This window comes from Anarrhichthys ocellatus, unplaced genomic scaffold (genome assembly GCF_004355925.1).
Source record: "Anarrhichthys ocellatus isolate YVR2014 unplaced genomic scaffold, GSC_Weel_1.0 scaffold5, whole genome shotgun sequence".
NCBI classification, from domain to species: domain Eukaryota; kingdom Metazoa; phylum Chordata; class Actinopteri; order Perciformes; family Anarhichadidae; genus Anarrhichthys; species Anarrhichthys ocellatus.
In genome coordinates, this window is record NW_022280035.1 from 2,651,829 (window position 1) to 2,664,894 (window position 13,066).

Genomic DNA, 13,066 nt, shown 5'->3' on the forward strand with positions numbered 1-13,066 from the left:
GGAGGAGGAGGAGGAGGAGGAGGAGGAGGAGGAGGAGGAGGAGGAGGAGGAGGAGGAGGAGGAGGAGGAGGAGGAGGAGGAGGAGGAGGAGGAGGAGGAGGAGGAGGAGGAGGAGGAGGAGGAGGAGCTCTGCTGCACGTCAACCCAATCATTATATCACATGAGTATTTAAATTGACATGATGTATGCTAGTAGTAGATCTTCACAAATGTAGTCCAGCTGATTCAGTATTGCCAGCATGAGATGTTACGCCTCGGGCATTCTGACACCGTTGCACACTTGGAATCTATAACGTTTTCTGCAGGAAAAGATTGTTGGTTGATGGTGGAAATTCAGCTTTTTAAATGACGAACCAGTCAGATAAACTAGCATGTGAAGTAGGAATCACGTGCACAATGTGCATGCCTGTGCAACTTCAAAACATTTCACACAACCTGGTTGGATGCAAGTATAAAAAAACTGAAAGCAGTGTATTGCAGCATTCAGCCCGAGACATAGAGTGTAATCATTCGGACTTATGGATTTAGTAAATTTGCATGAATGGTTCTGCAGCACAAACAAACACTGTTAACCCTAATTGACCCCCATATGTTTAAGCAATTTCAATGTGAGCATGCACGCGCATAAGAGGCAATGAATAGAAAATAATACAGTCGCTTTGAGGACAAAATGTGGTGGCAGGGAGGCAGAGAGGGAGGTGGAGGGGGGGAAATAGCCCCGTTCATCTCCTCTCATTTTCTGCCCGCTTCTACCCAGCAGAGTTTCTATGGCAACCCCTCAAAAAGCGGTGTGCGGTGAATTGTGGATTTGAGATGCGCTGTCTGATTGCGCCGTGTGGAGGAGATGGCTGGCTCTTTCGTCAGCCTCGCTCTGTAAGAGGAAATTGGTGGAGAGCTCCAATGAAACGGCACTACATATGCTTTCTTTAGTGCGTGTGCCAGCCTTCGGTACTACTGTGTGTGTGTGTGTGTGTGTGTGTGTGTGTGTGCGCGCGCCGGTGGAAGCTTTACATTAGAATCTAGTGCCCCCTGCAGAGAGCTGCTCATCGCTCTTGGCACCCACCAGACTGCACGCAGCTCTCCAAATGAATCGGTCTGGCTGACCATGTGGACTCATCAGTATGCTTTGGGTTTCAGCTGATGGAGCCGGTGCCACTGATGACGTTTCATTCCTGCTCTGATTTCCCGCAGCGTTGTACAACGCAGTGTGTTTTCATTTACGGATTTTTTTGACGAATGAGTGAGCGAGCACACACGGAAAAACAGCACAAAACCTCATTTTGCCTCTTGCCCCCCCGCTATACCTTACATCCCCTCCTCCCCTCACCGCCTGTCTATTTCCCATGAGGCTCCACCTTTGCATGTGACTGATGTGCACTGATGTGATGTCTTTGTCAGGAGATCTGTGTCTGTATCTGTGTAAGAGTAGGACATGTTGTTCAGTGTGAGCTCTCTCCCTCTCTCCCCGTGTCTCTCTGAGTGGCTGTATGATGCTTGTAAACTGTGCCAGTCTCCATTAGCATCCCATTATAAACCAGCATGATCACTCGTCACTTAGAATGCCTGCCACAGCATGCTCTGTGTGCGTGTGCGTGTGTGTGTGTGTGTGTGTGTGAGAGAGAGCGAGAGCTTTTTGTGAGAGCACGTGCGTGAACGTGTGTGTGTGTGAATCACACAGTCGAGTGATTGAGATGGCCTTGTTTCAAAAGAACACGCAGGAGAAAAAATGCTGCAAAGTCTTGCACTGTGTACAATTCAATTTAAATGTGTCTGCAAGTGTTTGGTTTGTTTGACCCAGATTTCTCACCTACCCCACTGTTGATAAACTGGATATCCTCAGGCAGGCTTGCGCAACAATTTAATTTAGTCGATACATAGTGAACAGCACCCTCTGCTGACTAAATCTGTGTTGCACGTGAAGGCTTAAGAATTAAAAATCCTTGTGAATCATGTAGAGTGGGAATGGTCCGAGTTGTCTTTTAGGCTAAATCTGCTGTGTATGATTGAAGCATCACTGCATGTGTGATGTAAATAAATGCAGGTATATTTGTGTGGTTTAATATGTGGAAAGATATTCGTATTTTCCTCGTAAAGGGTTGGTTCACTGAAATGACAAAGAACAAGAATAACTTAACTCTAATGATATCTTGTGTTGTATTTGCCCGGTTTGATACAGTTGTTTCTGAGATTTCTGCCGTCACCCCGATACAATAGAAGAAACATTTTGTTTCTGGTGCTGACATCAATGAAACTTTTTACGCACGCAGAAAAAACGTTTCTTTAACCATCAACGTTACACAAAATCCAAAGAACTGAACAGTTTTTATTTAGAGGGACTATTTTTTTCAGTAAAATAAGAAAAAGGTCCAGTGGAAACTGTTGAACATTGCTTCTAAAAGAGATGCTTCAAGATTTATAATAAGATAATGTCGTCTTCAGTGCTGTAAGAGCCAGAAACAAAATCTGATTCACTTCTATTGTATTGGGGTTGAGGCGAAAACCTCAAAACCCTGAAGGTGAGTGACAGAATGTGATTTTTTTTTTATTTGGGTGAGTGGGTCCTTTATTTTTATCTTCTTTTTTTTGTCTCTTTCTCGACAGACAACAACACGAGAATGCCCCGTGAGCTGCAAAAAAAGGTGATTTACCTAAAAGTCCACTTTCCCGGCAGATATGTCAACGTGTGACAGCAATAAAAGCACAGGTGTAACAAATAACATAAACTACGGCTGCATTCCATTTAGGTGCTCCAGGTCCAGTGTCGGGCGCTGGCATGGCTCGTTGGGAGCCTTAAATGGAATGGAACCATCATTAATGTTATTACTTACCCCTGTGCTATTCACTGTGAGATGAGTCAAAATGTCTGCCATGAAAAGTCTATATTTCACTCCACAGATTTGCCCTCCTTCTCTCTCCTCCTTTCACGGTCAGCTGGCTGTAGTCTATCCTGGCCTCCACCCTCTTACCTTCTCTGCTACCCCCGCGTCAGACACACACACACACACACACACACACACACACGCACACTCTCCAGAGCCCTCTGTGTCTCTCGTCCAGGTCTGGAGGAATGTTGAGTGTCTCTATAGCTCCCTCCCTGGAGATTAGGCTTCACCATGCCCCCCTCACTTCATTCCAATCCAAAGTATGCCCCCTAAGAGCTGCTGCATTTTTATCTGAGCCGGGTGATTGTGACAGATTGGCCAAATGACACACAAACACACACTCGTGGACACACGCCGAGGCACAAAACAGAGGGGAGGCTGGGGTCCGGGGTGGTGGGGCAGGATGGGGATGGGGGGGGGGAGGCCAGACAGTGCCAGGCTCCTGCTATAAAACCCTCTCAGGATGAGGCCAGTGTCCTGCCCTGAGCTGGACAGAATCTCCTTCCTCTGTGCCAGGACGCCGTTGCAACAGGCAGCAGACGAGCCTCCAACATGAACGACATCTACAAGGCAGCGGTACGTCCTCTCACGACTGGCTTCCTCTGATTTTAGTTTGTTGGATGCTCCCCAAAAGAATAAATCTGTGTGTGTGTGAACTAAATTTGGTATGAGGGTGATGTTGTTTTGCATCTCAAACCCTAATCCCTAACATTTGTTGCCTACAATGAGTGACTTAAGTCTTTTACTCCGTCCTGTTTAAGTGGTCATTGCATGGAATATTCTGGCACTTGTGTATGTGTCGTATACAAAAGTCCCCCATCACTTTGCTCATCTGACGTTACTTGACAAATTCCTGCTTGCGCAGCACATCGCCTCCATCACCAGCTGATGTCAGAGGAGCCCCGACACCATATACGTCTCTAGATGTTCTCTTACTTCAGCACCTATCAGAGCTGATAGGAGCCACTCAGGAGGTCACTGGCAGGACAGGTCGCTGGTCCGCTTCGTGCTGCTTCATTCATGACTTCAAATGGAACGGTCCCCCCCTTCACATGGCTAATTTTGGCCGGTTGCTCAGATGCTTTCGCGTCCGTGGTCCTCTGGTGCCAGAGAAGGGCTTCAGGTTTAGATAAACCCCCCGCGACTGAATTCCAGCATTATCTGTGAGCCCGAAAGCCGTGTGGCTGCGGCTGTCTGTCCATCTCCGCCCGGCCGGTCAGCCGGCTGTCCCGTCCCTCACAACCCAGAGTGAGGGGTGCAGCTGAGACAGTAAAGGGAGCACACACAGGAATGTACAATTGTTTGTTGAGATGGAATTTTTTTTTTCATATATCACAACCATGTGTGTGTGTATGAGTGTGTCTGCATGTGTTTGTGTTTAATTTATAGCGGATGACAAACAATAACGCTTACATTAGCAGCTGTCTCCCTCTCTCATTCGTGGTAGCTTTTCCAGGATTACTGTTCCATTGTTGGGCCAGATCCACAGCTATGCTAATTTAAAGCACTGTGTATTGTGTCCTTTATCTGTGGTTCCTGATCCTGTCTGTTTATTTTTAACTCCACCTCTTACTGGCTCTCACATGATATATAGGTTCTGTCAAGGATGGCCCAGTGTGTGGGTCAAAGATGTTAACTTTGTTGACTGAAAAGTCACCAAAACAGATAATCTAGTTCAGATATCTTAACTGATTTCCATAAGAAGTGCATCACTTTTTTGAGCATTGGTACGAAATGCATGAGTAAGACATTTAAACAGACAGTTTCTGAGAATGTACAGAATATACTGATTGCCCACATTGGTACAATCAGATAACCAAAGCATTTACTACTTATACTTTTTACTTCTTGCAGGTTGAGCAGCTGACAGACGAACAGAAAAATGGTGCGTGAACTACACAATCTCTCAGACTGTACACATGTAAATGTAAATCTCTTAAAGAATACATCAGAAAGTCACTTTTTTTTCCAAATATGAATTAATTCATCTGCACATTGTCCGTAATGTTGACAGCTGGTTGCAAAAGTGTGGCTCACCCTGTCCATCGCATTCATATCATGTCCTGTGCGTTGCAGAGTTCAAGGCCGCCTTTGACATCTTCGTACAAGATGCGGAGGACGGCTGCATCAGCACCAAGGAGCTGGGGAAGGTGATGAGGATGCTAGGCCAGAACCCCACACCGGAGGAGCTGCAGGAGATGATTGACGAGGTGGACGAAGACGGTAAATCAAAACACCCCGGCGCTAACAGCACAACAAACTAAATGACTGGTTGATTGCCGCCGACCTCCTCGTCTCCACGGAGCAGCCGACAGGTCCATCATTGCACAATCATGCGGTGCAGACAGGCTTCGGTTCAAACCCTCTGAGCTCTTAATGTCAAATGATTGTCAAGGGTCTTACACACAAGATGTGTCGGGCTGAATTAAAGGGAAATGCGTATCAGATGATGCACAAGTCAACTTGAATTATCTATGTGCTGTAATGATGAAACATAAAAAGTAGCATCCTGGATTTGCTTGATAAAGCTTTGATGAATATGTCATGCTGCAAATAGTGGAACTAAGGCCACATAAAGGGACATTTAAAGGCCCAATCTGTAGTTTTTCCCCATGTAAATTACAGGTATTTTGTGGTAGTATACAGTAAATATCGCAGGTTCCAATACTGTTTTGATTTCTGTTAATTGGAGTTCTGGTGGTTAGTATGAAAGTCTATCCAGTGTGGACTGAGGTGATGTGATGAAGTGCATTGTTTGTGTTCAGGGAGTGGCACGGTAGACTTTGACGAGTTCCTGGTCATGATGGTGAGATGCATGAAGGACGACAGCAAAGGGAAGTCAGAGGAGGAACTGGCGGAGCTGTTTCGCATGTTCGACAAGTGAGTTTTTAAAACCTGTTGCAAGTTTGCCCCATTGACTTTTAAAAGCTTAAGATACTGTAAACTTGACGGAGTTAAAAAAAAATCACCACAGACTGGTGATGGAATTCCTCATGGAGTATCTCCAGCAAAGTATGCTCCTCATGTGCAATTATGAGTACTGACAAAATGCCAGGCGGCTCTGCAGCGTACGGCGTGCTGTTTGCTCCGTAATCCTTTTTGACAGCACAGAATAGTTCAAACACCCACTCCATGTAAGCCAGACACCTCGTCTTAGCATCAAAGAACTAACTTTTCTCTCTCTCTCTCTCTCTCTCTCTCTCTCTCTCTCTCTCCCCCCTCTCTCTAACAGTGATGGTTCCCAAACCCTTAAAGATATGATCAGTCACATGTCACACACAAACACGCCACCTCCTCCACTGCCATCTGTGAAGCTTAACTCAGGTTTTGTTACATGCATTAATATATTTCACTCCCTTTTGATTTTTGCAGGAACGCAGATGGTTACATTGACCTGGACGAGCTCAAAATTATGCTGGAATCTACAGGAGAGGCAATTACCGAGGACGACATCGAGGAGCTGATGAAAGACGGGGACAAGAACAACGACGGCAAAATTGACTATGATGGTGAGGAGTTTGAAATGTAAAGTGGTGAGGGGTGAAACAGTTATGTAGAGCAAATGCTCTGACACTCATTCCACCATAACGCATGCCAAAGAAGACATTTACTTGATAAAAGCATCTTGTTTTGGGGCGCAGAAGCTATTTGCTAACCATGTCTTCCCTTAATTCTACAGAGTTCTTGGAGTTCATGAAAGGAGTGGAGTAATCCTGAACAAGAGAAGAGCCAGAGTGTTATTTTTGTATTTTCTCTGTGACTCCACGGTCATCTGTGGAAAACTGGAAGCTGATTTGGAAATGCCGCTGATAGAAACAATGGAACGACTTTGCAAGATTCAGTCGAATACTGTAGCTGAATGTTTATGTATTTTTCTACCATCTCTTGCATCGTTGTAAATACAGTTTGTAACTACTTTTTGGTGCCCGTGTATACAGAATTTGTGTAAATGTATCCAAATTACTTATGTTTTCTATAGAGGCCACATAGTGTACCCGATTGGCTGCTCGAACTATCAACTTTGTGTTTGTTTCCGACTAAATCTTATCTCTGAAGTGCCACAGGCAGTTTACAAATGAGAGGCTGGTGTTGTTTAGCTGGACAGAACATGTATGTGTGCACAAAGCAGAACACATTCATGAGTTAACATAGTAGTTTTACACCAGGCTCTGGTTGACTAATCATACTTTTAGAGCCATGTACTGGATCCAGTTTGTATACTGTGCATGTTCTGATGTGAACATTGTGTATGTTTAAGAGACCCTCAGGACTCTTTATCCCCCTCTCAGGCCCCCTGGAACGCCTGCATATTTCTACATGAAAAGTCAGTTTGGAATTTGCGCTCATGTAATAAACAAGATGCATTTGTCAGAGCTGTCATGTTGTCATTTTTTCATTTTGTTTGAATCATCTAATTTAAAACTTTAAAGGGAAAGTTTACCCCAAAATACATTTTTTAAATACATATTCTTCCTCTTACATGTAGTGCTATTTTGATGGGAGGAGCTTAGTTTTGGAGATATCGTCGTAGAGATGTCTGTCTTCTCTCTAATATAATGGGACTATATACTCAGCTTGTGGTGCAAAAAGAGCAAAATACATAAAAAAAACTGAACAGCAACATCTCTTTCTATAAATCATAACCCAGTTACTCAAGATAATCCACAGACCTTAAAATTTCATATTGGAACTATTTTCTTTAAACCATACTTCCTACATGAAACTTTTCAAAACAAGGTCTGTGCATTATCTTGAGTAACCGGGTCTTGATTTCTGGAAAGAGACATTGCTGTTGAGTTTTTCCAATTAGCTTTTTTGGCACTTTGAGCACCACAAGCTGTGTGCCACCTCGTCCCATTATATTGTGGAGAAAGTAGACATCTCTACAGTCCATATCTCCAAGGCAACTCATAAAACAATCTAAATTGATGAACAGCACTACAGGTAAGAAGAAAAGTAACTATTTTGTGACTTTGCTGTGAACTGTCCCTTTAAGTATAGAGTTGGCTTGTTGCAGACATGTTATTCTGTCCTTAGGTCGGTGCTTGTCGGCAGTTGTTATCGAGAAGCAAACAACACTTTGTTTACAATCTCGTTCCTGATTCGCCTCGCTGCTCTTTGGATTTTGCAGGCCGATCACATGCTTGCCTCCTTTGCCCTTCCCTGCTGCTCACACAGCAAACAAGCAAAGGAGGCCTGAAATATCGCTGATGTGATATCAAAACAAGAAACCTTTGTGTGAAACGGCACCGTCTGCCCAAAATGCTGATGTGTCTGTGTAATTTGTATTCTATAGTAGCTCTTGTCTGCGGCATGTGAACTATTCCCATGGTTGCCGTGTACGTGTTTAGTTACACAGTCTATTGAGACAGGAGCTATTTATGTCTAATCATGTTAGTGCCCATGTTAGGGGATCTGGATTGACCCACACCAGTTGACAACCTTTGTCCATATTAAGAATGCTATTTAACTGCAAAGAGGACAACAGTTCTATTGTTGAAACAGCTTTAATTCTGACACGTGTTGGTACATATAGAAATATCTGGATCATTAGAGTAGAAAGATTAATCTCATACCGGCACCCATTTCATTCTGAAATGAATACACGCGAACTTTAGTGTCGTATTCAGAGGAACTGCTTACCGAAATGAAACAAAAATATATTCATATGAATCCTGACATTTTCTGTTAGCCATGTTAAACTTAATTACCAGGTGAACAGGCTGCAGTTAGCACTGTGGCCACTTGATGTCAGCAGGAAAACACAGTTGTGTCTGTTTGTTTGGCTCAGTTCCAGGACCCAGAGGATGAGGAGATTTCATGGCACAGCTACACTCTTTCCAAAAACAGACAATGCTCACTTGCCAGCCTAAGAAAACACACAGCGGGATCCAGTAAGGATGAAAAAGAAGTTGTTGGAATAATATTTTAATAACAACCATAAATAGACCATTATTTGAAAACAAAATCCAAACCCACACTGAATGATGAGAGGATTCGGAGGAGGGTTCATTTGAGTCCATTTCCAAAATGAATATGCATCATTTCTAAAAAAAAGAATCCGTCGTTTTTTGGATCGTAACTGATCTTTTCTACATTTCCGCTGTGTGGAATGAGATCGACTGTGTTTTGTGTGAGCCAGTAAAGGCGGTGGCCTGACTGATGACAGCGTCCAAAGGCCTCCCCACCTCCCTCCATCTCTGTTTCCCCGAGGCTCCTGCTAGCTCCATCCAGTCCTCATTGTCTGTGTTACTGATGGGATTTTAAACCCCAACCAGCAGTGAAGTACAGCTGCTCTGCCACACCAATCTCAGCAGTCTGACAAATATAACACACTAAATCCAATGCACCATCTCCAGTCCACTGGCACAGACCCAAAAAAACCCCCCACTGCATTGAGTGATAACATGAGGTGAAAAGATGTTCAAATTTGACGCGTTTCTTTTCTTTTTATCTCACAGATTCTGACTGCTCTGCTGCCCGTGTCCTTAATAAGTTCTGAGCCGAGCCGAGCGGTGCTTTCCCCGCCATCAATGGGAGGCTGGGCAGCAGCTGAGCAGTGTGTGAATGAATCTGGGGTGTGGCGCACTAGCAGCAAGTTGGGTGGGGAAGTGACGCAGTTATGTAAGAAGGGGCCTGATGACTCATGCCTGCTGTTATTAACACACACACACACTGCGGTTATGAGACACCTTTGGTAATGTGGAGTTCAGGGACACGTAAGCCGCCATAAAACCTATTTCCTCTTTGTATGTAACACTCGCGACCCCGTAACACTGACCCCTGAAAGAGGCTGAGATAGAGGGGATTTGCATAGGTAATAGTAAGCTATCAATACTATGTAACTGGCTTCATTCAGTTTTATTCTATCTGTGTGTGTAGGTGTGTGTGTGTGTGTGTGTGCTGGGTAAAACGGGTTATTCCATTGGCTAAGAGTGAGTCAGATATGGAGCTGTATATAGAACACACACACACGCACACACACACCTACACACATCTACACACGCACACACACATACACACACTGGTTTATTGATTTATAAATCCCCCATTAGATTGTCCTAAAGCTGTGTTAGTAAGTCACACCAACAGTGGGAGGTCTTCATAACATTTATGCCAGCTCAGTATGATTTATAGACGTAAAAAAAACAACCACTCCCCGGAAGAGCGAGGAATACCCCGGACACGGTTCAGAGTTTGGAAGGCGTTGACTACTCATACCATCTTTCTGCGGCCCACGCACGCAGACCTCGTATTGAAGCCAGCAGGCTTTTTGGTTTTAGAGGATTCCTGTTTTTCTGGCTTCTCCACATCACATGGTGTTGGAAGTTGTCCAGCGCCGGATATCACAGCCTAATCTCTGGAGATGTCTCATTCACCATTCACATTCGCATGAAATAAATGAATATATATGCTCCCAAAATCTCAAGATTCATTGTCAGCTATTATTCTGAATGATTTGTTATGTTCGATGTTGTATGGGTAAAAACATTATTTTGTGTTGCTATCTATGATTAGCGTCCCTTCTTTAAAAATCAAAACAAAAAGAAGAAATCATGGATTTATTAGAAACAATCTTATTCTCAATAAATACAGCTTCTGGAGAGCAACTGGTCGGTTGTTTTTGTTGCCATAAATACACAATGAGGAAGTGGAACGCTTTAGACAAAGAGAGAGTGGAAGGACTGTAGATCACACTCGAACAGACAGAAGTATCACGATGCTCCATCCCACTTCTGGTGCTGAGAACACTGAAGCACTGTTTCTGAACCGCTCGGCCATAATGGCCCACAGAACAGCGAGACTACAAGACGCAGAGTTCTCAAATTCCACAATAACTATTCATTGATTCCCATGAATAACAGCGATTGTTTCGTTTTAATGTACCACTGGAGGGTTTATCTATTTTTACCACTTTCAAAAATGGAACTAGTGTGTGTGTGTGTGTGTGTGTGTGTGTGTGTGTGTGTGTTTGTGTGTGTAAAGTGGTGAAAGATGTATTTACATTGCATACTTAAAAGCAGCAATACTACAATGTTGAAACTATAAAACACAACAAGTAGAAGTTGTGCATTAAAACAAATGAGCTGTAAAGGGGAACTGTGGACTCAAGTGCTAATTCTCTGTGGTTTTGTCACAACAGGCGACCCCCCTTTCAAATTTCACACAGTAATCTGTTCCGTTGTTTTTATAAAAAAGATTTATTATGGCCACTTTAAGTACAGCACTTTATTGCTTTACTCTAAAGTATAAATGTCCAGCTGGAGAAATAAGACATGTCTTGAGCAATAATCTGTTCGTCTTAAGCGACAGACTCTTGGAAACTCCTGCCCCCCCCCCCCCCGCGCCATGACATCACTATGTTGGTCACTAATGTTGTCGAAGCACAGACGTGATCTTTGGCTCACTCAGCAATCCTGTACTGTGAGCAACATATGGCCTTGTGTGAATGGCATACCAGACGGCAAGACTAGCTCCCAGCGCGGCCTCCTCCGTTTAGTTTCCCAAGCAAACGAGCACATGATAGACGGATGACCTTTCCTTTGTGTTGGGTCTAGCAACACACGAGGAATGTTCCCTTTCATTCCCCTTTTTCCACGGATTAAACTGCTAACAAACATCACCTTGTTCTTGTGCTCGGTGAGCGCAGGGCTGTACTGTACATCACCGGATGGCGAGATTGGCCACGAAATGAGAGACTTCTGGTGCTAACAGATGGCTGCAAGTATTCCATGTGGCTGTGCTTTACACACATGACCCAGTATCCTCCTTGCCAAAACTCACAGTTTTTCTTCTGCCCCTGTCAGATGACATACATGTCTCTCAGAAAAGATTTAAGTCTCACAAAAGTTGGCTCGGAGGGTTGTGAGGGCTTGTTTTAGGAAGATAGTATAGCTGTATAGTTTGTTCCTGGAGAGATAAGATGCTTCCTGTTGCGTCACTTGATGGATGTCGTAACAGCAGAATTCTCAATCATCACCAGTGACAGCACTGCAAATATGCTCACTAAAGAAATAATTAGTTGTGGTGATGTTAAAGTTTACAGTATGGTGACGAACCGCACAGTTGAGCTTTGCTCCATCTTCCTCTCGACAGTCTACGAGAGCCCGTCTAGCTTTGACTCTTTGCTTCTTCCATTACAAACATGGGGAAGTAGGAAGCGTTGCAAATGGCTTCGATGTGATTCAAGGGTTCCAACAACAGGAGATGAAATCACTGGCACGATAATGCGTGCCATTCCGATACAGTTATACATAGCTCCGTGGAACCGTGGCTAAAGGGACCGTCTGTGTTTCAGTGCAACCATTAACCGATACCGGCTTTAAAAGGATTCAATATGTCTAGTGTCTCTCTCTGTCTGGTGTCCTGTCTCAGAAATAAAGACAGCATGGCTCAGAGGACAGCATGCTGTCCGTGATGTCACCTCCTCTTCAGTCCCATGATGGCAAAATACCAAGATTAGGATTATTCTCCTCGGCCCCTGAACATCTGCTGTAAACAAACAGAGTGAGACCACAGGGAGTCCAAATCCCTGCGGTAAAGATGGCAAGTTATTCAGATGACTTTTCCCTCATATTTATCTGTAATAGGATAACGGTGGAACTATTAGAACTATTACTGTACGGAAATACAAAACACTACTTAATTCTACTGAGACGACAAGGTGAGTTGGTCCTCATCTAGTCAGCGAGCTGAATAAACGAGCTACTCCAGCTATCGTGCATCAGAGGCAGAAGCAGCTGTGAAATTATTGTCAGTCATGCAGTATGCTAACTATGCTCTCATAACCGCAGCAGGTGTGAACCAGCTCCGACTGGCTTCTGCTCAGCCTCTACAACACACACACACACACACACACACACACACACACACACACACACACACACACACACACACACAAATACACCATGCTTGCAAACAGACACATACCAGCCCACCCCAAAGCTAAAATCCTGTCAGTCTCATGCACATCTGCTTCCCCGGCGATGCTGAGTAAGCACTGTGTTAGCCTCTGCTTCCCTTCGTGTGTGATCACAACAGGACAAAAATACTCCTGTCACACAAAACACATTGTGACAGCCAAAAAGAAAGAAGGGCTTGTGAATCACACACACACACAAACACACACACACACACGCACACACACACACACACACACACACACACACACACACACACACACAC

The 13,066-nt window shown here is 44.2% G+C and overlaps 1 protein-coding gene across 1 annotated transcript; it reads left to right on the forward strand.

The window, feature by feature from the left end:
* Positions 1-2,788: 2,788 nt before the first annotated feature.
* On the forward strand, positions 2,789-7,252 carry tnnc1a (troponin C type 1a (slow)). The gene is made up of 6 exons (XM_031844553.1): positions 2,789-3,457; positions 4,736-4,766; positions 4,958-5,104; positions 5,647-5,761; positions 6,254-6,390; positions 6,561-7,252. Exons 1-6 carry the CDS (start codon positions 3,434-3,436, stop codon positions 6,590-6,592), a joined length of 486 nt encoding a protein of 161 aa, XP_031700413.1. The 5' UTR covers positions 2,789-3,433; the 3' UTR covers positions 6,593-7,252.
* The last annotated feature ends 5,814 nt before the right edge of the window (positions 7,253-13,066 follow it).

Bases quoted from the DNA above. Each gene is read 5' to 3' on its own strand.
- tnnc1a (XM_031844553.1), top strand. From the start codon at position 3,434: ATGAACGACATCTACAAGGCAGCG. The intron at 5,105-5,646 runs GTAAATCAAAAC...GTTTGTGTTCAG, and splicing joins TGACGAGGTGGACGAAGACG to GGAGTGGCACGGTAGACTTT. The intron at 5,762-6,253 runs GTGAGTTTTTAA...TGATTTTTGCAG, and splicing joins CTGTTTCGCATGTTCGACAA to GAACGCAGATGGTTACATTG.